General features: G+C 37.0%; 1 protein-coding gene across 1 annotated transcript; it reads right to left on the bottom strand.

The window, feature by feature from the left end:
• Positions 1–242: 242 nt before the first annotated feature.
• Positions 243–23,828, bottom strand: LOC145769516 (histone acetyltransferase type B catalytic subunit-like). Its single transcript, XM_082581165.1, has 10 exons — positions 23,703–23,828; positions 23,155–23,230; positions 22,234–22,357; positions 9,889–10,068; positions 6,638–6,759; positions 5,923–6,027; positions 4,789–4,895; positions 4,160–4,311; positions 3,313–3,429; positions 243–2,842 (listed from the first exon to the last, which is right to left on the bottom strand). Exons 1-10 carry the CDS (start codon positions 23,770–23,772, stop codon positions 2,699–2,701), a joined length of 1,197 nt encoding a protein of 398 aa, XP_082437291.1. The 5' UTR covers positions 23,773–23,828; the 3' UTR covers positions 243–2,698.
• Positions 23,829–25,785: the final 1,957 nt, after the last annotated feature.

Here is a 25,785-nt window from a genome sequence, read left to right as displayed (position 1 = left end):
ATCATGGGGTTATTGAAGCTTGAATAAATTTAGTGTTCAGTGTAGTAGTAATTCCATTTTATTTAGTGTAAATTCAAGGCTTCAACTGTTAAAATTCATCGCAAAATAAACCTGTGTCCGTAACAGGCTACAAGCGTTCACGATTTATACCTTTTGTTTGGAGGCGCCTCACTTGCCCGTTACTAACCGTAATGATTGAAAGCACTGCACAATGCACATCTGCTCAATTTCACGTTAGTAAATTCTTTCGTATAAGTTTTATGTTTATTTTCTTAACTAAGCATTGTTCAGTCTAACCATCACAACGAAAAATAATACAGCCTGAGCCAAACAAAGCAGAGGCTAGAAAAAGGTACAATCGACAAAACGCGAACGTTATAACCGAACACCGAAACAGCATAAACGGTTCAAAATTTGGTACCTAAATGATTATTTTTCAAAAATATGAATTTAACCCAAAGGCTAGAATAGTGTTGCAAAGATTTTGAAGTTAAATGCCCCTTGCCCCTCGAACAAATGTCCTCATGCTGTTTGCTGGTTTGATGAACGAGAAAAAAACTAACACCCTATCTAATCGCAACCCTCTTGGAACTTATACAAATGATGAACCATAACCTATGTTTAATTCCATAGAAAGATATTTTCGAGTACACACAAGTTTGGTTCAAATGAGCAATGAAAAGAAACAGGTGCAAGTCGGTAAAAATTGGTTTCTCAAAAACAACTACAAATTAAACAAGAACTGAAAGCGACGTGGATTAGCATTAAACGTTTAAACCAGCTCAACGCACCACAATTGAACAACAGGAATTTTTGAAACCCAAATAAAGTTATGATTGGAAGTTAAAAATCAGTTTCACTGTTTTTACCATAAAGAGCAGAAGGCTTAGTGCCGAAGGCTTAGTGTAATGAGAACCTTACCTTCTCATTCCCGATGCTTGGATTCAAGTATGGGACTCACCTTTACCTTACCATAAAGAGCAAATGGTGTTTTCGAAATGTTTGGAAAACTTCCTTGACAATTCGCTTTCACTGGCGCTTTAAACAAGACGAGTGAATGAAAAGTGTATCCCAAGTTGTTGGTAAGTCACAAACATTAAAGTTTTGCTACAGCTACGTCAATGTGAAGTTGAGAGATGGATCTTTTCGAGAGTGTGTACTGGGAGCGTAAGTTTGTTGCAAACGTCCCAGCTAGCAAATTTGGTCTTTTATGATCATTCAACGTCTGCAGACGTTGAATTGATGTAAAAAGAGCCAATTTCGATAGCTGGAATAGAGTAACCACCAACCACACATTTACAAAAGAGCTTAACTTTGATGTCGCAAAATGAGAAAGAGTGTACAATGCAGGCAGTTAGACTCAGGGAGAAATTATCATGAAACACAGCTTCAAAATTGACTTGCAGGAGAACTACCTTTTGATAGAAGGCAATGTGTCAAATGGTTCCAGTCAGTGGCGGCTCGTCATAAGGGACTGCAGCCCCCCCAACATTTTTATGCATATGTGAATTATAATACATATAGATAGTTTTGCCATGTTTTTTTAATTTATTTTGCTTGAAGAATTAAAAAACTCTTAAGATTAATTTTTTTTGTAATAAAAAAAAAATTGTATTAAAAAAATTAATTGGCAACTCTTTGAGTCTGCAAATTTTGCAGGTCCGGTGTTGCTTGCTCTTTTTTTTATGACGTTGGTTTTTCAGAAAAGGGTTTTCTAGCATCACTGAACAAGCGCTGTGGGGACTGCAAATAGAACAGACCCTGGTCAGGGGTTCCAACTTTGGTTCTCGTAAATCTTTAGGATAAGCGTGTAGAAGCTATCGGTAATTAGGTAAAGGGATCGTAGGTTACTTTACTTGATCTGTGTTTTGAGAAGTCACTGAGACAGACTAGTTTTGATGTGAAGTAAAGCCAATCATTTCAGACCAGTAGAAGCATGAGATGTAATGTTCACGCTTGTCTTGAAAAGAATTATTAGGTTGTGTCGTTGTGATATGTTCAAGTAGCCTAAGAATTATCGGTAGGCATGATTTAGATGTTAACTGTAGACATTTTGGTGCGCTTTTACAATTCGCCCTGTTGGTCAACAGGATGATGACGTCAACGTCACACACGTTGGAATGTACTATTCTAAAGGAGGAAATACGGGGTGGAAATGCACTGAAAAACACCTGAAGGAAAGTGTCTCCCATTTATTTATTTGTTTTCAATTTCAACAAATTTGCTATCGTTGGAAAGCACAAGCATAGATCTAACCAACTAAGTTAATACCAAGTCCCAAAATAGTTCTACCTTTATCTGGTGGCCATCTAAACTTGACCAAATTCAAACCGTTATCAAAAATTCACTTTAAATGATAAAAACATTAAACGACAGCCAATTAAAAGAACATGTTACTGCGTACTGTGTTACTAACCCTAACTCAGTGCATTTATAACTCAGTCCGGTACAGGTTTATAATTATTTATATTAGGTTACTGGTTGATGCAGCCCCCCCCTCCCATGTTTTAAGACCACGGGCCGCCACTGGTTCCAGCAATAACGCTTTGCAAAAAAAATGAAACATGATACATAAGCACAGAAGAACTTTGTGCTTTACTCCCTTAAACATGTCACACTTTCTCACAAAACATATTTGCAGTAATTTGTAACCGGCGTGTATTTTGATGCAAAAACAGAATCAAGTGAAAAATAACTTTCAAGACAATTCTAAGCGACGGATCACTTTACGATACTCCTCTACACAGTTTTCAAATTCCCGCTGCAAGATAGTGTGGCGCTCTTCCACTGGGGGCAACAGAGAGGGGTTGTTGGCGAAAAACATGCATTTTTTTCTCATTTCCTGAAAGTGAAACAAAGTTTCGTGTCTTTGAAAATAAGTTCTCTTAAAAATACTAGTGATAAATAACAGGCAAACTTTTAGAAGTTATGAGACATATTGTTCGCACAAAATTTGAGCACTTGTTGGAGCACCAACACGATAGCCTAGATGCGGTTTCGCTCGTTAAACCAGTTGTACGCTCCATCGAGTGGGTGTTAAAAAAATGGTTAATTGTGCTGCGATTAAGAAATTGAGTTGCATCCCAGACAGCAATTCAACCGTTTTTTCTCATTGATTCAATGTCTGCAGACGAAAACGTCGTCTGCAGACGTGAATCAAGGTAAATAACGGTTGACTTGCTGTCTGGGATAGGTTGTTGAAAAAAATAACCATGGTTAAACTGCTGTTGAAAGCACCCTGCCGATCAACATTACATTTCGGTATATCAGTCAAAAGCAACAAATACATGCAAAACTTTAGAACCAACTCACATTCATCGGTTGGTTAATTCTGGTTTTAATAGCGAGTCGATACTTGGTGAATTCTGCATCGTCGTTTTCATTGGTGTTTTGGAGCCGTAAAATTTCGTAGATTCTTCTCGCTTGCCGCTGTCAACAGCAAGGTTCCATTAATTTAAATCAGATGTTTGTGTCAAAGCTAAAGCTTCTACAGGAAAAACGCGATTAGAACCATCTGTTCGCCTGGTCAAACGTCATGTAGAAACCGTTCGGGTCTACTGAATATTACGTCATGGAAATTCCTAAAACATGAGCCAAAATTGCGCCATCGTTCGTAAGACCTGTGTCAAACCAGTTGAAACCGGTTTAAACATGAAATGTTGCGTCGCGCTACTGCTGGCGTGCCTTTGAGTTATCACAAATTTTTCTGATTCATTCTCGAAGTTGTTTGTTGGAAGTCGGTCGCACATTTAACTGGTTTATTTGGTGCTTGCTAGCTGGACAAATTCTCCGTCTTTTATCCAAGTAATCTGTATCGTAGTGACAGTTTTAGAGGTGTACGGCATTGCATCTCAATTTCGATAGCCGCGGGCTAATTTTACAGGAATACACTTATTGAATAGACGTTTCAAGAAGTGTTTCTTTTTCGGTCACTATATGCAGACAAACGGATCCGGGAACTTTATGTTACAATTTTCCCACGAAGAGATTATGGTTTACCGCTGTGACCACCATCTGCACCGACTGTAGTATACAAGTAAATCAACACGAAGAAATCAGTATGCTGCGTAAAGTACTTCACAGTTTTAAAAGCTTGGATTGATTTAACAGAGAACAAAAAATCACTGCTAAGAGCATGCGCTTTAACTGGTTTAATCACCTTGTTAATTTTGTACTTCTCCCTGGCTGCTTTAGCCATGTCTTTCGAAAACGGTCCATGCAGTTTAGAAGGTGAAAAATCCTGAAGCAACATACAATTTTGTGCGTCCACAAAGTCTCTCACTCTTTGAAAATTTTCCGAAGGATCTTCAGCTAAAGCATAAAATTTTGTCAACATTTGCAAGTTGTATATATTAAATAGACAATTAAACAACGTGTGCTTTCAATCAATAAATGGCCTTCGGCAATGTTGACAATAATGAACTAGATGTGAACACGGGAAGTATAAAACAGGAAAATACTTCCGGTACAGAAAAAGCGTACAGGCAAATAGTAACCACTTCTTGTTGATATAAACTACTTACAATAGTCGCCATAGTATAATGACAGCAACAAACATCAACGTTACGCTACTTCTTCTTTGACATTCCTACATTTATCCTAAAAACTCTTTGCTTTGCTGATCATTGGGTAATGTTAGCATAAAAACAATCGTCTCAATCAAAGAATAACGAAAAAGCTTGAAAGGACAGTATTGCCCTTTGGCAGCAGTGAATACGAGTTTTGTCGAAAGCTTCCTTTAAAATTTAAACGGGGTTAAGTTAACAAACTATCTGGAACCTTTCAAACCTGTGATATCTCGAACATCTGATCTGGAAACATATTGTTGATACATCGCTTGAATCAGCGAAGAGCAGTGACCTTGTCGCTGATATGGAGGCAAAATAAGCACTTGGCTAGAAAGAAAATAACATCCACTCAAAGTCATACAAAAGCTTAAAGTCATACTAAAGGAAAAACCTGACTTGGCGATTTTCCACGTTCTTTGTGTTTAACATGCTACCATAAAACAATTTTGAAAAAAATTTGGCCCCGTTGCGGTCTGACCACCATTTCGCGCGTGCTTTTATCTGAGCTTTCAAAACGGGAATGGGCTTGAGCAGCGAAGCGTGCGATTATACAGTCTACGTCACCGGCGACTAGCAATCAGCTGATCGGGCAAGAGTTTTTACTGCGTGAGTTTCAAATGGCAGATCTTGTTCTTCAAACAGTAAATCAGCCTCTTTTACATAGATTTAACGTATTCAGGCCTTCAATCAATGTAAAAAAACAAGTTTTTGAAGGCAAATTCCACAAAGGCATGTGAAATGATTTCAGCTAGGCAATTCAGAAGGCGTGGAGTAATCAGCATTTTTTACATGGAATCAATGTGAAAATTCTTGGAACGCAACACCTCTGAACTTTCCAACCAACGCGCGAAAAGACTTTTGATATCGCTACAGCTACTGCTAGTCGCTGGTGACGTATTCTCAAGCAGTTTTTCCACTTCTTGGTCATTTTGCAAAAAAATAAATGAAACACTGGACTTTGCGCCTTGCCAGCGCCATTGAAAACAATTTTTTTCCATTAATTTTTTATGAAATGTATTCTTGAGTGTTCAGTTTACGCATTTTAATGCTTAATTCCCGTTTGAAATTTTCATTTAGTAGGCCTTTAATGCACAATTTTTTGTAGTATGCAGGCTTACGCCCAGTGGTTGAAGATTTGCATAAAGTGGACGGAAAGGCTAGGAACCCAATCTTCTTGTCCACTTTTAGGTGTGCCTTTAAGTGTCCTGCCAAGGACACAGCCACATACTCCTCAGCGGTGTCGAACCAGCGTTTCTTCGAGTGTGCACAATTACACAAGCAGGATGCATTTACAACAAATCCTACTTCAAAAACGAAGCAGACATTTTGCACAAACTATTTCGCAGTGCAGTACCTGATTCTAGGACGACATTTATCTGGGTAGGCGTAGAACCTGTAACAGGTGCTGTATCCGACGAAGAAATACCTTGATACACTATTTTCTGTCACCTTTTCGAAACTGAAAGGTAAATATTAGTAATTAACACTAAATCTCAGTAAATCTTAGTACTATCTACCCAATATTTTGATGTAGTCTAGAAAACGCCAACAAGCGCTACAATGTAAACCTTTTGTGAGTATACTGTACAGTGTCAGTGTACACAAACATATACGAGAAAAATCCAGTTTGAAAAAAACACCGCTTTGTAATCCTTTCCTTGCATCAGGACATACAACTTTGCATTCATACTATTAGTGGCAAATACAAAAACACACAAGTCACGAAAAACTCGTTGAATGAAGTGCAGTAGATTTCCCAGTTGCCACCAAAGTCACGCAATAATTCAACCACGCAATAATTTAACAAGGCAATTAAAGTAAGTTATTCGTAAAAATCGCTCCTTGAAAAAGAATTGAGCGAAGTGAATGATTCACGGCTGCGAACAGATAAATCTTTCATCACTTTAAGATCAGCACAACAATCAAAGATCGCCTCTAAAACACTGGCATAATTATTATTTTAAAAACCCAACTATTTTTATATAACTGACAATGACAAGCATGAGCAGAGAAATATGGAAATGAAAAAAAGCTTGGACAAAAAGAAAGAAAATCATTGAACACCTTACATCAAGTAATAATCCCACTTTTCATCATCGACATCAATGAAAGAAGCAGCGTCAATAAACCAAAGTATAAAACTCTCCATACGAACGTGATAGTCTCGAAATTTCAAATTTTCAATGTCCGCCTGCAATATGCACAGTAACTTCAGATTGAAAAATGAAAATGCAAGTGATCAAACTGCTACCAGGCCATTCCAATCCAATACTAGTTGTAGAACTCAACCACAAAATCTGTGCTTTTTACATCGCTATAAATGTAAAAAGGATAAATTTTGCTGTCTGACGATAGTAACGTGAGTGAGGTACAATGACAAAACCATGTCAAAAACAGACGGATCAAAATCGTAACCTATGGCCACCTGCGTTTACCATCCATTTTTCTTACATTTATCATATAAATGCACAATTGCTTTATGTGTGACCACTAATGTATTAGCTTGTACATCTTGCAAAGCGTGATAATCGCAAAACTTTTACAAGCCACCGGATTCACAATGATTGTGATTTCACATGATGATGATTTGTATGATGGTGACACTGGTAGAGTAAAATCATCGTTAAAAATTAGTTTAAAAAAAAGTTGCAACTGGATTTGTAAAAAAATCGGGCAAATGCGTAATATAGTGGGTCTGCTACTATTCGGTGAGTCCGATTCGGTGAGTTCCCTATTCGGTGCGAGCCTTTTTCGGAGAGTTCCCTATACGGTGATTTTTTGAATTTTTTTTTGAAAATTATTGGATACTGTAGCCTAATTATCATTGCCACTTTACATCATTTTAACGTCACTAAACGTTGAAATAAGACCCAAACCCTAACCCCTAATCCTAAAATGGCAATGATAAATTAGACTACGCTACCCGATAATTAAAAAAAAAATCAAAAAATCACCGAATAGGGAACTCTCTGAAAAAGGCTCTCATCGAATAGGGAACTCACCAAATCGGACTCACCGAAACGGGCCATTCCGTAATGTAGTACCCAGCCCGTGGCCCACATCAATAAAAAACAAAATAGGCCAAATCGTTTCGGTGCGTTCGACAAGTCTCATGCAAAAGACCAAAGTACAGCAGTTGGCCTAATAATGCCATGCGCTACATGTATGGTGAGTTTACTGATCAGCTATCATCATAATAGCTCTAGCGAAAGTTTTTTAATAGTGGGAGTGATTGAGTGAACGAGCTTAAATGTTGTCGTACCAGGGCTGCGATCAGGGTTGGAAAAAATCATGATTTTTTTAAAAAAATCAAAAAAATCGGATTTTTTTTATTTAAATCGGATTTTTTTGATTTAAACCAGATTTTTTTGATTTTTTTTTGTATAAAAAAGCGTCGAGTCTACTTGGGGGAAGAGATCATTTTAGTAAGATAGCAGAATTATTTTTAACCCCTTGGTTGATTAAAAGGCTTTGCTTTGCAAGTGTTTAATCATTTTTATTATCATATTGTAGGCTAGCCTGTCTATTGCACATATTTTTAAGTAGGTGTGATATGTTGCTTTATAGTTACTAAATCATAATGTGCATATCGAGATTGAGGTACGTCTCAGACTGTCATCTCGCTACACTAAGATCTTTCCTTACGTTTGAGCACACATTACTTTGCTTTTTTGCTCAACTGATGCATAGCCTACAACCAGACTTTTTGCAAAGAAAGTTTAAGTGTGTAATATATGTTACCGACGTACCATACCAAAACAATAAAAGTTCGGATGACACAAAATTGCAGTATATTTTGCATTGAGAAGTTTATAAATACAAGCTCGCCAGCTTTTGCAGTGCCCAATCGATTTCGAACTTCTGATTGAACCAGACCAAAAGTGGAAAAAACTCGCTCAAAAACTATGTTTAGTGAACAACACTGTTTGTGAACTGCCAAGTAAACTAAGTTGCCTTTCAAAACATGCATAGCCTATAACCTTAAGTATTTAAAAATAACTTTTGTATTACAGAGAAGCACTAAGCAGTGAAACGTTTGTTGGTGTATTTATTTTTATTTTATCAAATAAAAAATCATTTGATTTTTTTAATTGATTTTTTGATTTTTATTGCTTGATTTAAATCAAATGATTTAAATCATTGATTTAAATCAAGCAACCCTGGCTGCGATTTTTTCTTTCTTGTCGAACGACCAAAAATTCTGCGTTTGTTTGTCGAATAGTAATATGACGTCACAATGGCTTGGCTTAGGCTATACCGCTGGCGTAACCTACTGTCTGATAGAGATTTTTTTCTTTGGCATCTCTTTGGTCTCGCTTAGTACGTAAACGGTTATGCACGTACCCGCACGCAAACACAGTTAGGAGCAAAATATGCAAGTTACCAAGAAACACAGCAAAGATAAAGCGAAAAATGAACTGCAAATAAAAGAAAACGGAAGAATACTAGGCCTACGATAATACAAAACAACGGCGTGATGTTACAGCGTTTAAGGTGTGCCGAGATGGCAAACAAGCCTCTTCGTACAACATCGCAACTTCAGACCCAGCAACAATTGTTCGTGCTATGCAATGACGATTTGCATCGCTAGTTCTTATGTTATTTCTCGGCGGACAAATATGACCGATCTAGATGGTACTTCCCGCGAACATCGCATACTGTGACGGCGGACATGTCCGCCGTGAATTTCGAGGCCTGTATTTCATCTATAAAAGAAACCCGTTGTGTCGAATAGCACGAAACGTGTGTAGCGAAATGTTTGATGCCAGACGTTAGAACTTCGATCAAAGCATTCTCCAGCAGTGTTCAAAATGGCGGCGCAGACGCCTTGAGAGTTTCTCGCGTGAAGCGTCGCTTTTAGGCCTTGCCTTAAAGTACCTGGCGCAAGAAAATTTACGTAAGTCGGCACTCTTATGATTGCATCACGCGATGCCTCCCCGATTGTTCCTCGACCTGACGACGTTTAGTCCTCTCTCAGTTTTTTTCCTTTTTTTTTTCGTAAGGCACGGCGTTTGTCGAACAGTGACGGCGCGTGTCGAGCGACGTCGTCGCTGAAAAAGGCAAAAATCGCAGCCCTGGTCGTATCTACGAACATTTTCGGCTTTCATAAAGTAAGGTACTTAATTTACTAAAAAATTAACTCGAAAGTCGAAACAAACAAAAAAGTTACATTAAAACAACATCTTTTGAAAATGTTTCAATGTTTTTTTGTTTTTTCAGTTCTAAATTTACAATTTTTTACGGTGCAGTTTGTGTAATGTTTCTGACATCCAAAACTGGGAACAAGGATAGAAAAATAACAAATGCTAAAAAAACAAACTTTATATATTTTGAAATGCCGTTGAATAGAAGAATCTTTAACATCTCGAGAGTATGCATTGACCGCTTGTCCATATGGTTGGAAGTTGCTCTCTTTTTGTAGTAGCAATGAGAAGTCATCAATGTTTGTTGAAAACGTCGTCGGTAAAACCTCTTTCAATTTTATCATGATATTATCAGCCTGAAAATTATGAAGAAATCTGTACAATATTTCATCCGAGATCGTTTTAAGTCCAGACACAAAAGTGTATATGCGTTTTACAATTCATCAGTCGATAAAGATGTTCCTTCGGTTGCGTATTAGTGACAGCACAAAACCAAGAAAGAGAATAAAATCTTAATCAATTACTATGGAAGCAGTAGTTTAGCTGTGTCCCATGTCATAACATTTTATCTGAGAATCTGACTATTGCATAACTACACTGTCATTATATTTGATTATTAAACACACTGTCTTGTTAAGCATTACCAGAGAAAATCTGAGGTAACCATCATTCAAGTCATACCATTTCTACATTTTCGACAATAAACATAAAAAGGCAAATTGGTTTTGCACAAGTGTTGAAACATTGCTAAGTTATCTTGGCAATCCTGTTGTTAAAATATGAAAGGTCTCATCGCACAAGACTGTACAAGTTATCTTGAATTCTGCCTATCAGAAGGTAGGCTACTGTAGTAACATATTATATAATTGGCTACAGAACGGGACTGTTCACCAGGCATTACAAATTATGTTTAATCAATCTTTATTACATAATCAGTGGTTTTCAACCTTTTCGGTGGAACGAAACCCAATGAAACATTTCAAAAGCTCGAGGAACCCCTGTTTCATAATTTAATTGCCTTAAGCAAAAAAACATCCTTTGATTAATAAGAACTCCTTGAAGCAAAAAAAAACATGTCGACGAAATTTGGCAGGAAAGCAGAAAGTTAAAGGTAATCGCATTATAAGAAAACAATGAAAATTCGGGATCGCAGCGAACGTGTAAAAGTGTAGCAAATTTATTAATAGTGGCAAACCTAATCAATATTTGATAATATTTAAACAATATGCATTAGGGTGATTCATAGATTGAAATTTTTTTTAATTCAATGGGGCACCCTCTTGTATCGTGTCAATACCTGAAAAAATGTCCGCTATCTCCCGAACCATCTTTACACCCTCCAAACTTCAATAATTTCACATTTGTTTAGTGTCAGTCTCATGGGGGTTAATTACCAACTAGTATAGATTAATGATACGCGAAATGGAGTTTTGTGACTATTGGTTTGGGAGATAGCGGACATCAAAAATTGACAAATTTTTTTCAAATGCAAAAAATTTCAATTTTTGAAAGGTTCTATATCTAAAACTAATTTAAAATTAGCAATTTTGGTGGTAGATATGAAAACTAGGACTGCTTCTTACTCAGAATACCAAATTTCAGCTTTGTAAATGCTTTAGATTAAAAGTTATGAAGACCCAAACATGGAGGAAAATGTACATGCGAACCCATTTTGAGGGGTCTGCTACTATTCGGTGAGTCCGATTCGGTGAGTCCGATTCGGTGAGTCTGATTCGGTGAGTTACTAACTTCTAACCCCTAACCCAAACCCTTAACCCCTAACCCTAAAACGGCAATGATAATTAGGCTATGGTACCCGATAATTTAAAAAAAAAATTGAAAAAATCCCCGTTAAGGGATCGGACTCACCGAATCGGACTCACCGAAACGGGCCATTCCGCATTTTGAGGGACCTTGGTGACTATGAAGGGCTGTAATTTCTAAACGTCTTGAGATGATGAACTGAAATTTTTTTTTTGTTCATTATACATCAATATGAAACTTTAGTGTGAATTTCAAGAAAATCTAAGACGGTCGAGCTTGCACACCCCGTTGACTAGGGTGGATCAAAAAAAACTAATTTTTGAGTTCAGCTTAGTGCATCTGCCAAAAGATGCAGTTTGGGCTATCTTTTACATTGGTACTTAAAAAAACATTTTTTGACCCCGTTTGACCCCTATCCAAGAGCGCTCTAGTGGCCGCCGAGCCAAAATTCCTTAAATTGGCCATAATACTTTTTCTAGTGGGTGTAGGCTAATGATTTTGGTGTCTAACCCCACTAAACCAAGTCTTAGGAAGTTACTTCTGCAGTCTAAAATGATGCATGGGCAGCAAAAATTGCATAATGACATTTTTGCTCTAAAAAAGGCATTTTATGGAAAAGAAATGGCATTTTTTGATATTTCGGGCAGTTTTATGGATGAAATACTAAAAAAAGTGTAACCTAGGTAAAACACACTAGGGTGTGACCATTTGTGTGCAAACTGGCCTCTAGTCCAATGAGGTGGTGAGGTGATATGAGGTTCGATAGACTACAGAAGCATACGATAGTGCAGCTGCATGCCGCATATATATTTATTTGATAGTGTAAACTTAACTATTGCATTTATTACAGCTTTAGATATTGTTTATTTCAATGTTTGTAAATATCTGATCACACTTAACTTAACTGAGTTTATATGATGTTTAATAGAGGCAAAACTTGCATTTGGCTTCTGAATAAGCATCCCATTGAACACATCCTGGGTAGTGTGCACACAACCCCCTTTTTTTACTTTTTTTTTTACTATTGACTTGTAGATTTGTGAGATTGTTCCACTAGCCAAGAATCTTTGCTGGTCCAAAAATCAGTAAAATTGGGGCACGTTTATGTGGGCCACCATCCCATTCAAATTTTCAGGTTTGCCATTAAGTAAATATTGAATTACCGGTATTTTCACGCTTCTCAACAGAATTTGTATGTTTCAACAAAATAATATGCATAAAACTTTTGCCTGTTCGACTATTTATCGTACAGGGAATTAAAAGAATATGCTTGTCTATACAAGTTGTCTGTGAATTCACATTTTTTACATGTTGGAATAGCTAAAAATACAACTCCAGTGAGCGGAAGTGGTCTAAAATTCTAATTTCGCACTGAAAATAGATCAAATACACATAGAAAGTTACCAATAGGCTAGTAAGTTTGCTACATGAAAGCCTGGTATTGAATCTGTATGTACACAGTAACTGTAAACTTTTACTAACACATTTTGTCACAGAAGGCAATGTGATTAGGTGTGTCTTTTCTGTTAGCTTCCACTATTTGTAAATGTTTTGATAGTGTTCCTCGTTTCTGGCACAATGTAGGTAATCAGTGCTCAGTTTAACTCCATGTTCAGCCACATTGTAAACAGCTTTCTGGTACGACTCTGATTCAGACCATTTCTCTACTGATAAAGGAAGAAAATCATCATTTATCTCTAAAACAGAGAAAAAGAACCGAGAGTCCTTTGTGATAAAATCTGTCAGTTTTGATTCCAGATTGATTTCTGATGGAAAACGTGGTCCGTAGCTAGGCAGTGCCAAACCGATCTGCTGGTGTAAAAACAGGATCTGTAGGTTTTACATGTATAAGTTCATCAGCCATCTGATGTTTCCTCTTCCTGAACTTCAGAGCTGAACAGTGCCAGTCCAGTGGTACCATCTCAGCAGAGAGATACCAAAATAGACGTTTGAAGCTACGTTCAGCAGCATTTAATATCAACTTATGCACTGCTCCATATCTGAGAATGTTCTTGTACATAGTCAAACAGTTCCAGGGAGCATCTGCAGCAACACTGCACCGAAACCAATATATACAGTAGACGAGTGAAATAAAATTCATGAGATCTTTCAATTTAGCCACTTGTGAAACTGATGTGATAGTTCCCTTAGGTAACTTAGCTATTTGATTTTCCAGTAGCACCAATTAATAGGAATGAATCAATTTGGCCATCCATCTGGCCTTGTGTGTGGCCCCAAAACGGTAGAATTTCACATTTTGTTGACCAGGACTGATATAAGCAATGCACAAGTTCATAAGTTATTTATAGTCGCCTCAAATGAACTTGTATTTGCTTTGTGCAAGTTGAACAACGTCATCTTTGAGGTTCTGAATGAGATCGTGTGTTGTTACTGAAAAGCTGTTGATATCCAGTGTACTTAGCAGTTGGCCACTGTGGAATAGAATCCCAGTTATTGCGGAGTTTCATGAAGATGCTTATTTCTGGTTATTTTGAAGCCTCTAGCTTCAAATCTTCAAAGATACATGACACAACGATTTCACCGATGTGATGTAAACAACCTGACCAGAGAAGTTCCTTATCTTAAGAGCTACAGTAGAAGCAGTTTTTGCGTTTCTTTTTTTAGAGTGTTTTTGTCGTTTTTCTGCACTAAGAATCCTACTTTCTTTCCTTCTGACTCGTGCGAATAAAATAGAGTCAAATCCGGCTATTGTGGCTGTCCTGTCTGTCATCATTCCTTTTAAGAAAGACATGTCTGCAGGATTTGATATAAGCTCCTCAACAAAACACTGACATACTGATTTCGCCTGAACCCGTTGTCATGCATTTTGTGTCCATTACTGTAATGCTATGGATAATTGGATGCACAAATTAAAGGCAGCATTTTTGCTATTAACTTCATACGGTAATTGTTTGCTTTTATATGTTTGCTTCAGTGTATTAACAGCAATACCTTTAGAAGCATTATGAATTTGTTTTTCTTTGCCCTTTTTAAAAAAAACACAATAAATTTCCAACTTTTTCAAGCATTTTTGCTGAATAAAGGCTCTGATGTCATTTTGCTAGCCCATAGATGATATTAAACTGCAGAAATGACTTCCCAAGACTTGATTTAGTGGGGATAGACATCAAAACCACTAGCCTGCACCCACTAGAAAAAAAATTATAGTCAATTTAAGGAATTTTGCCTCGGCGGTCACTAGAGAGCTCTTGGATAGGGGTCAAACGGGGTCAAAAAATATTTTTTCAAGTACCAATGTAAAAGATAGCCCAAACTGCATCTTTTGGCAGATGCACTAAGCTGAACCTAAAAATTCGTTTTTTTTGATCCACCCTACCGTTGACATTGAGTTGATATGGAATGACCCATTTGTGTATTATGTGCAGCTTTCAAAGTCGGTAGCAACCTTAAAAATGCTTTCGATTGCTCTAAAAATTTGACAGGATTATTTTTTCAGGTATACAAGAGGGTGCCCCATTGAATTAAAAAAAATTTCAATTTATGAATCACCCTAATATGCATATAATAATGAAATAGACTCTCGGATTTGAATGCAAACTTGCGGAACCCCTAGACCAGTGGTTCCCAACCTTTGGGGTAACTCACTGGGGTAACTCCCAACCTTAGGGGTAATTTGCCTATTTTGGGGTCTACGTCTTTTAGGTGCTGGTCTAATAGGCGCGCACACTGTGGCGTCTGGATATTTAGATGCGGAGCACTGTGGCGCCCGGTCATTTAGGTGCTATTCCTAGTAAAGTCTGTAGATTGTATCAGCTTGACAGGGAGGGGCGTAGGGCAATGCATTTCACACAAAATATTATATTGAACAGAAAAATACGTTGTTTTGTTAATGCGTGTGCGTTGTTGGTCATGGCTTCAGTGAGTGAAGCTGCTTAAACCGGCAATGCTTTTTCACACAAAATGTTATATTAAACATCTCATGTGATCGACGTAGACGCACAATCTTGACATTAAATGAAAGCATACATCTTCAGCTATCCGAAGATGCAAAGCTTTGCAATAAAATTTAAAACATTCAATGTACAACTAGCAACTTTCCATACGGTATTTTTTCTAATTTCTAAAAAAATTAAAAATTAGCAGAAAAGTGTACTTCATTATAATCTTTACTACCCAAGCATGATACAATAATATGAAAATATATGTAGTCTAATCGAATGCCAAAACAATTCTGCACATGAGAAAAATTTTACTTTGTTTCTGCGCACAATGCTTTAGGAGGTACAGCAGAATGATTATGGAGAAATTTGGAAAATTTTAATCAAAAAGTTTACGTAATTTAGCCTACAGTCTTTTTGATCGAGAAAGTCCAAAGTAAGGGGTTGCCTAGCCAGTTTTGACTGCCAATTCCAATGAGTGAAAGAAAAAAAATCCACTGTGTCCACATCTTTAAAGGGCGGGGAAACCCAAATTAACTTTGCGAGTTTTTCGTTTCAGCGTGATGTCATTGTGTACAACATGCGTTTTAGCAATAAAAAAATCCAAAATTTGTTGCCCTCGTCTCGCTAGGGCCGCTTTTGTTTGATACCCGTTTGCGAGGTCTCGTTGCGCATCAAGCTGTGATTCTGTTCGCTGTGACGTCACAAGGTACATATAGTTGTGGCCAAAAGTTTAAGACCAGACTTGATTTATGATGATTTTTGCATTACTTTAAAATACTGCATCAGATATAAGATGATGCATAAAGATGATGCAACTGAAACAATATATGATGCAGTATTTTGAAGTAATGCAAAAATCGGCCTTAGCGAGACGAGGGAAACAAAATTTGGATTTTTTTTTTGGTAAAACGCATGTTGTACACAATGACATCACGCTGAAACAAAAAAACTCGCAAAAAGTGAATTTGGGTTTCCCCGCCCTTTAAGAAGTCCTCATCTGATAACTGCACCGCCAAAATGTTTTTTTTTTAATTAGCTAAAAAAGGACCGGCAAAGACTATGGATCTGTCATCATTTAAGTAACATTTTTTTTTTGCTTGAAATAGGCTACCTTTTAACCTTGAACGTAGGAATACTTCCTTGGTCATCATGGCAAAAATCCCAAGGCGTGTGTATACGTCCGTGGTCGCGAAAGAGTTAACTAATAATGAACTCAATAATGTTCGGAAGCTTGAATAATTTATTGATAAAGCTTTCACCAATGCAAACCTGGACTAACAACAAATAAAACAATAATAAATCAATAAAACAACAATATATTTTTCTGTTCAATATAACATTTTGTGTGAAAAGCATTGCCGATTTAAGCAGCTTCACTCACGGAAGCCATGATATAATTTTCTGGCAAGCTGCCAAGCTGAAACAATCTACAGACTTTATTAGGAATAGCACCTAAATGACCGGGCGCCACAGTGCTCCGCACCTAAATATCCAGACGCCACAGTGTGCGCGCCTATTAGACCAGCGCCTAACTGTCAGCGCCTAAAAGACTTGATCCCCTATTTTGTGGGGGTAACGAAACCCGATTTGGAAACAGTGAAGGATGTGAACTTATAAAAGCAAAAGAATTGACCATCCGTCTTTTTAAGGAACTGTGCATTGTGCAAGGAGATGGGAGAAAGATAGGAAGTATTACTGTACCACACAGAAGTACGATGGCTGTCTCGTGCTTAACTTAACTTTTGGTTTCTGTTTTTGCGCTATCTTATGGCTGCAGCAGACCTTGAGCTTGGAAAATTAAAATCAAGATGGCAGCAGTACACTTATTCAGGATGCAGTTTGTTACAAGTAAAAAATCTGTCAAGTGGAAAGTACAGTTTAGAGAAAAGAGCTTGGAATGAGTTATTAAAATTGAAAATCAACAGGATTAAGCCAACTAGGAGAGGAACGAAAGCAGGAAAGTGTTTCAGAAGACCAATTTCAGTTGTATGTACAAAGTCATCTGGTAGGCCTATAACTTTTCATCGAAAACAAAGTAACTTGAACTTAACTAATCTAATTCCAGTCCAACGTTTTCCCACTTTTAGTAAATTTCACTCCCCCTTAATTATTGGATGTTTAAATATAAGATCAATCAATAATAAATCACTTTCCTTAACTGATTTTATTTTTGACTCCAAAATTGATGTGTGTGCCCTGACTGAAACTTGGTTAGGAAGTTCAATTGATGGTCATGTGTTAAGTAACATCACTGCTAAAGGTTATGACATTTTGCATGTTCCCAGATCTCAAGGAAAGCGTGGTGGTGGTGTAGGTTTCTTATACAATGACTCTGCCAAACTTGACAAGAGTAAAATTTTTGCTAGCCATCAGTTTTCTCAGTTTGAACATATGGAATGTATTTCAAAGCATGGTAATATTCCAGTATTAATTTGTGTAATTTATCGACCTCCTCCCTCCATAAAGAATGGATTTAAAACAAGCATATTTTTTAATGAGTGGTTTAACTATTTGGAACAATTGTCTTTATGTAATAATGAAATTATTGTTACTGGAGATATAAATTTGCATCTTGATAATATTGGTTCAGTGGATGTTGTGCAATTTAACAATATTTCATCTACATTTGGTTTGAAACAATTGATCAATGATCCAACTCATGCAAAAGGTCACACACTAGACTTCATGTTAGTGCGATGTCATACAAACATTGTTGTTGATAAACCACTAGTCATTGATCCATGTCTGACCAATGTTCAGGGTATTTTCTCTTCTGACCATTTTGCATTAATATTAAAAACAAATCTATACAAACCACCTCGTCCCAAGAAGGAAGTAAAATTTCGCAAATGGAAGAACATTATTGATAAAGATTTTGCTTCTGATGTCTGTCTTGCTTTTCAATCTTTAAAATTGAACTGTTCTTGTGAAGAACTTGTAAAATTGTATAATTCAACTCTTAAATCTATTTCTAATGATCATGCTCCCATCTGCTCACACTCAGAACAAATTCTCTCTGGTTTACTATGGAACTCAAGAAAGAAAAACAAATTCGAAAAAAGCTTGAACACAAATGGAGAAAAACTAAATTATCTATTCATCGAGATATTTACAAAAAACAATGCAAATATGTGAACATGTTAGTACTTAAGGCCAAGAAAAATTACTATCTTAAGCAAATCAGTGAAAGCAAAACTCCAAAACAATTCTTCAAATTTTCTAAAACATTGATGGGCAAAGATAACAGAAGTGTTCATCCAACTGGAAAGTCTGCTCAAGAAATTGCTGAATCATTTAACCAATACTTTTCAAACAAAATTAGTTTAATTAGGAATACTCTTCCATGTCTTCACCATATAACTGGAGGAACTCAGTCAGCAGATCCTTGTAACCATATTCACATTGATTTTTCATTTTCTAGTTTTCTTGAAACAGACAAGACTGAAATTCTTAACATTTTAACTGCATTATCATCTGCATCTTGTGAACTAGATCCAGTACCCTCATGGCTCCTCAAAAAGCATTCATCATCTTTTCTGTCTTTTCTGACCTCCATCGTAAACAAATCCTTGACAAGTGGTCTTGTTCCCCCAAAACTTAAACATGCCATTGTTCGTCCACACTTAAAAAAGCCTAGTCTAGACAAAGAAGAGTTCAAGAACTATCGCCCTGTGTCCAATCTATCTTTTGTGTCAAAAATATTGGAAAAAGTAGTTGGCAGACAGTTAAATGATTTCTTAAACGTGCAAAATTTATTTGATATCAATCAATCTGCTTATCGTCAACATCACTCCACAGAAACAGCTTTACTAAAAATCCATAATGATATTGCTACCGTACTTGACTGTAATCACAGCGTTGTTCTACTTTCTCTTGATCTTTCAGCTGCTTTTGATACCATTGATCACAAAATTCTTCTAAATCGTCTCAAATCAGATTTTGGCATTACAGGAATGGCACTTGAGTGGTTCTCTTCTTATCTTTATGATCGAACTCAATCTGTAGCAATTGAAAACTCAATGTCTTCTGCAACATTTCTTTCTTCTGGAGTTGCTCAGGGTTCTGTTCTCGGCCCTGTCCTGTTTTGCCTCTACATCAAACCTCTGTTTGACATCATAAAGCGACATGGGCTTTCATACCACTCATATGCTGATGATATACAATTGTATTTGCGTGTTACTGATGAAGATTCATTGTGTTGTATTAAGTCAAAATTCCAAAAATGTATGGTTGATATCTCAAATTGGATGTCTTATAATATGTTGAAACTGAATCAAGAAAAATGTGAGTTTATTGTATTTTCTCCGAAACGGTGTATTTCAAAGTTTAATGACATGACCCTTACCCTGAGTAATATCAATCTTTCTTCTTCTAACTCAATTAAATTGCTTGGTGTAACATTAAATCAACATTTGTGTTTAGAAAACTTTGTCAGTTCCACTGTCAAATCTTGCTTTTTTCATCTTAGAAATATTGGTTCCATCAGACAGTTTATTAATGTTGATGCTTGTAAAACTTTAACTCATGCACTTGTGACATCCAGGCTTGATTATTCAAATTCATTGTTAAATAACATTCCGCATTGTACTATTTTGCGTCTTCAAAGAGTTCAGAATGCTGCTGCTCGGCTAATTACTTTAACACGTCAACGTGAGCATATCACTCCTATACTAAAATCCCTGCATTGGCTTCCAGTATTGTATCGTATTCGCTTCAAAATATGTCTATTAATTTATAAAGTTTTCCATGGTTTTGCTCCAAACTATCTGGACACTTTGCTTGTTCATTATAAACCTGCCAGAACTTTGCGTTCTCAACATCAATTGCTCTTGTGCAACCCTTCACAGGCCTCGAAATTCCGGCGGTCATGGCGGACATGACCTCCGGAATGACCTCGTATGTCTGCCGAAGCCGACTCATTGGTCGGTCATAAATGACCGTCGCAAAATTCTTGACAAAAATAGAGCTAATGCAACTAAAAGATATTTTAAATTTGAATTGTTACAATTGTTTGTTTAACGTGAACAAATACGGAGCTGAAACAATAATAGTACAGTACAGGCTATTGCTTTAAAGATCACATTAGAGTGGCGTGGTTAACGAGCTGATGGCAAAAGTAGCCATTTTTACATCATTTCAACGCCTTGCAATGTTGCCTTGAAATAAAGTTGTCTGAACTTTTCGGCAGGATATATTGTATTCTAATTTTAGCAATGAGGATTATTGCGTTACATTGATCGTTTGTTAAAAAGAAACGTCACAGAGAAGCAAGTCTCAGCTGGGTTCCGCACGTGCTTAGGCGCATGTGGCGACCTTATTCACGCTGATACTGATAGAAAAAGAATTTCTGCACGGAAGGGAGCATGTTAGACTAACACTATTGTGTTAAGTTATTTTGGCAGCCGATTGTAGCATCGAATAGACAGCGATAGACACGTATTTCGCCCATGAGGCTGGGCTCATCAGTATCGCACCGTATTCTTGCCACTTGAGTAATCGACCGCCGCTTTACCAGTCAGTTTAACTCTTATCTTTGTGGAAAGAAAGAGCCAACAAAACCAGCAGGTGCCTGGGGTGGGTTATGTGAAGAAAGGCGTTCTTCCCGGCTATCAGCACAAGGCTGATTACTCACTAGCACAGCGAGCAGCAGTAACGCTTCGCTAACCAGAACGGTGTAGCTTCCACGCTAGCCATAAAGACCTCCAATTAAACGTTTAAGTTATTTTGGCAGCCGATTGTAGCATCGAATAGACAGCGATAGACACGTGTTTCGCCCATGAGGCTGGGCTCATCAGTATCGCACCGTATTCTTGCCACTTGAGTAATCGACCGCCGCTTTACCAGTCAGTTTAACTCTTATCTTTGTGGAAAGAAAGAGCCAACAGGTTTTGTTGGTTTTGTTGGCTCTTTCTTTCCACAAAGATAAGAGTATGTGTGAGCCATCTTGTTGGAAAAATTGGTTTCAGTTTTGATGCAGCCTGAGGCAAAGACTCTTCAAAATAAAGATTCAGGTACATGAGCTTGTATTTCCCAGAAACCTTTACGTTATAAAAATAATGTAAAAAGATGGCGGGGACATGTAAAAAGATGGTGGGGACATGTCCCCACTGTCCTATAGGGATCGGCGCCCATGACTGAGCCCTTCACAAGTGATGACAGCCAGGTGGATGATGATGACTTTTCGGCCAAAGAAGAATTTATCACTCTCCGAATGAACGAAGCGTTGAAACTTGATTCCAAGGGGAAAGGCTTGGAACCCTTCTGGATTGGCAGACTCCAGGATGCACCAACATTAGCGACACGGGCATTAAATATCCTGACATCTTTTTCAACAACGTAGCCTATCGCTGTGAACAAGGATTTTCAACTGTCTTGGGAATGAAGACAAAGAAGCGTAATCGCCTGGATGTCAAAAGCGATGCAAGAATTGCCCTTAGTACCACAAAGCCCAAGATCACAAAGCTGGTGCTGAAGTCCAGGACCAACCTTCGCATTGAATGTTTACCGCGCATTGTTATCTTTTATTCAGTATTGTATTGCATTTTGATTGTCACAGTTAGCCCTTTGAAATACATAGCAATAAACACTTTTGTTTTTGAAAATTGATCTTGGGGGTAATTGGCTCACTTCAGGGTAGAGATTAGGGTAACAGCCAAAAAAAGGTTGGGAACCACTGCCCTAGACTTACTGGCGGAATCTTAGGGTTCCGCAAAACCCTGGTTGAAAACCACTGACACATATACATTATATAAATATATCAAAGAAACATTACAAATCATGACTTAAAAATGAGCAATTTCGAGTAGGCTATTCTTCCAACACCAGATATATATGTTACAATAAAACACTACTCACCTCTACACCTTCGCATGTGGCTGGGTCTATTTTCCGAGAATATGTTGTTTTAACATATACATGTAAAAAGCTTGCAGTATAGAAAACGTTGATGCGTAGATTAGTGTATCCAAAAATTTGCTCTCTGAACATAAATATATGATTTTGACAAAAAATGAATGCTAATCAAAATCGTGAAATTTTTCAGTAAAAATGGCTTTTACTGAGTTCTTCCACCCTTTACCCCTGTTGTTTACTAGAAAATGTCATCTTCTCTGGGTTGAGGGCCTCATTCAAGAAAGTAAAGTGTTTTGACACACTGCACAAAAGTTACATTTCTCACAAATAAAATCGCGATAATATAGATATTTATAACCAATTGTGTTATGGCGTTATATATAAAAACTCCAACTATCACAATAAGTTTGAGTGAGTGAACATGTGCGATGCAAGTTAATAGCCTAACTTCATTAGCCAGGAAAAGATAGAAAAAACCTTGACACCAGAAAGTTATTTCAAAGCTGCGTAACACCATCTGCAATAATTATAAAAAAATTTGAAAATAAGTGGCCCATAACTACCAACATGCTGTACAAATAACTGTTCCACGTAAATGTTTTGTATCTATGTTACTCTTATTGTGCTAATGCATGGTCATGTGCACAATCGCACTGAATGTGTTTCACTTTTAAGTGGACATTACAAAACGTTTTATATTTGGCCTAATAACTTATTTTGTCTTCAGCAGTTTTTTTATTATTTAATCAACAATTATTGCGACCACCCCTAGTCACTACTCAGATGGCTTAAAAACATTATCCAATGCTATACTAAAACTCGTAAACATCTGCACAATATTTCCTCTTCAATCTAAAAGTTATCATAGAAAGAACACTTGTGACCTTATGTATTTCTGGAAACACTGACTGGTAGATTACTTACTTTTCACCAAACATCTGATGTGACATGTCTGGATGAAAAAAGCCATCTTCTGATGTCAGGTCTGATTCTTCTCTAACTGAAAACAAAAACAATAAATATTACTAACTGATGTGCATCTTTTTTGGGGTCTGCTACTATTGGGAGAATCCAATTCAGAGAATTGCAACAGGCTAAGATAAATCAAAGCACTCCCTAAACAATAGTTTAGATTAATACCCTTCATGAAATAAAACATACCGGTACTATGCGATTATTCAGTGCGTAATCAATTGGTCTTGACAGTATTACCGTAAGTTACAAAAGAAAACCATCTACCGGTACTTAACTAGGTATGAAACATCTGATTGACAATAGTTGAATGTTCACATTGGATATTACATATTAAGTTTACACGAGAAACAAAATTCCAGCTCTTCCTACAGTCAAATAGCTTCCATGCATTCAACAACAACAACTGGAGAGTTAATTAACTTTCTTGGAAATCGTTTGTCTGGTCAGACAAGCAATTGAGGTCTTGCACTTGCAGAAACTATTTTCTATTAACTTACCAAGTTTAAAATACACTGCTTCATTGGCATCACAGACAAATTGACTATACTTGCTTTCAAACAATTCCATTTTCCACAAATCAACAAAAACCTGATCGAAGAAAATCAAGAAATATATTTGATTCGCAAATCACTTAGATTTTTGCCATTGAATTCAAAAACTACGAAGTCGCGCCACATAAAAGCGCGAAGCAAAAGTTTGTCAAAGAAAACCAAGGCATCGGCAAAGTTGCCAGATGACAATATGAAGCTCGCAAGTCACAAATTGGTTTCAAACCATAGCTTTCAATATAGGCTACCAGGCCATACAAAATAATAATACTGTAACACAAAATCACATTTTTTCCACGTCGGGGACCCTTCAAAAGGTGGGCCCGGGGCACCTGCACCTTCTTTCCCCATAAATTCCGGCCTGTGCATAGCCTACCTATAACTGGCTAAATCACTGCTACGCTATTAAAATATACCGCCCCGATAGCTCAGTTGGTTTGCGTGTGACTTCGTTAACGAAAAAGCTTCAAGATCAAGCGACGCTGGTTCGACTCGCGGGATAATTATGTGCTTGAGCAAGGCATTATAAAAACTGCCCTTCGTTCAGCGGCACCTAATGGATGGAATTGTAGTGGAATTTCCCTTTTTCCCGCGCTTTTTACAAAGTTAGCAGCAAAGATTTTGCTCTCCAGGTCTAAATATATAAATTGGATTAAAGAAAAACTTAGGCCTGGAGAATAGCTAATTTTAGACAAATTAAGAAAGAAATTTAATTGTGGTCATTTCAGTCCAAAAAATTTCGAAATTGATAAAGAATTCGCAAAGACAGAACAATTCAAAGAAGCCCATATCAAGAATCCAAGTCTGCGGTTGCCGCATGTAGCAAACAAGCAATTGACTCGCCAGCCTCAGCTTTGGAAGAATAGAGATGAGGAAAGTAAACGATTATCCAGTGAAGCAATTGAAGTACAGTACGGTAGAAAATTTATCAAACAACGATTAGTAAGCCATGTGGATTAATTGTTTTACATTCTATTCTATTGTGTAACATCTTGTTTGCTGCCCATTGTCAAATCCGTTCAAAGTTTGTCCTAAAATTTTTTGTTTTAAATTCAGTTGTTTTTTTTTAACTTTTCTGCATTAGTGTGTGTTGTATCGGTATAAATCAATTTAATTAAACCAGCGCAAGAGTTTTTAATGATAAATTACTTAGTTTTTGACATAAAAATCGAACGTTGGCCTAGCAATCAAGCCTAGTCAGTTTTTAAGCAGAGCTGCCAGACAAGTTTTGATCAATCGCACTTAGCCTAAATCGACAAAAATTGTTTTTTTTCTTGCTTTTATTTCAATGCGAAGTGTTTGATTTTTTTTAATTGAATTTAAATTTTGTTGCTTTATGTCAGTGGAAAAGTGACAAAAAGTGTCTTAAATTGTTATTTTGGGCTCAAACTTTGTAATAATACGTCGCCTGGATTTGATTTGTTAAATTTAATCTGAAGAAAACATTATTGACCTATTGTGTTATTCGGTTACACTCAATTATTTCTCATTTACATTCTATTCAATTTGTTTGTCAAATTATACGGTCACATTGCGCTAGTTTCATGCAGCCTAACAGGTCACACTGAGAGTCACTCAGCCATTTCTTTTATGACAGAACAATAGGCCTATACCTTTTTTTAAACTGTGATTATTTTTGTATTGTAATACTGTTACTGAAAATGTTTTTACTCGTAGCCTTGTACTATTTATTGGCTTGAACTTTTCTTGATTGCACTGAAGTTTAAACGCCCTTGCTACAAGAGTTTATTGATTTCAAAAGTTTTTCCTATTTTTAATCACCCGGAATAAAGTTTATATTTGAATAAAACCTCAGGACTTCACTTGAGGATCGCAGCAGCACATGATTTCTTTTCTTTCATTAATATTACTGAACATCAGCCTATCTTGTTTCAACGTAATTTGCCGATGCTTGACATTTGTCACATTAAGAACTGGGAAGCAGCTGACTCGATGACTGATATAGTCTTTCGCTGCTTCCTGTCTGGTGTGGTATTTAGATAGCTATGGTACCGTACTACAGTAGAATTCG

Source organism: Aplidium turbinatum, chromosome 4 (genome assembly GCF_918807975.1).
Source record: "Aplidium turbinatum chromosome 4, kaAplTurb1.1, whole genome shotgun sequence".
Classification (NCBI taxonomy): domain Eukaryota; kingdom Metazoa; phylum Chordata; class Ascidiacea; order Aplousobranchia; family Polyclinidae; genus Aplidium; species Aplidium turbinatum.
Note: the sequence above shows the minus strand (reverse complement) of the source record. Positions and strands in the feature narration are given on the sequence as shown.

Excerpts from the sequence above, each read along its gene's own strand:
- LOC145769516 (XM_082581165.1), bottom strand. The coding sequence starts at position 23,772 with ATGGAATTGTTTGAAAGCAAGTATAGTCAATTTGTCTGTGATGCCAAT. Across the intron at positions 6,028-6,637 it reads AAGTGGGATTATTACTTGAT|TTTCGAAAAGGTGACAGAAA; the intron begins GTAAGGTGTTCA and ends TTTACCTTTCAG. Across the intron at positions 2,843-3,312 it reads GAATTAACCAACCGATGAAT|GAAATGAGAAAAAAATGCAT; the intron begins GTGAGTTGGTTC and ends TTTCACTTTCAG.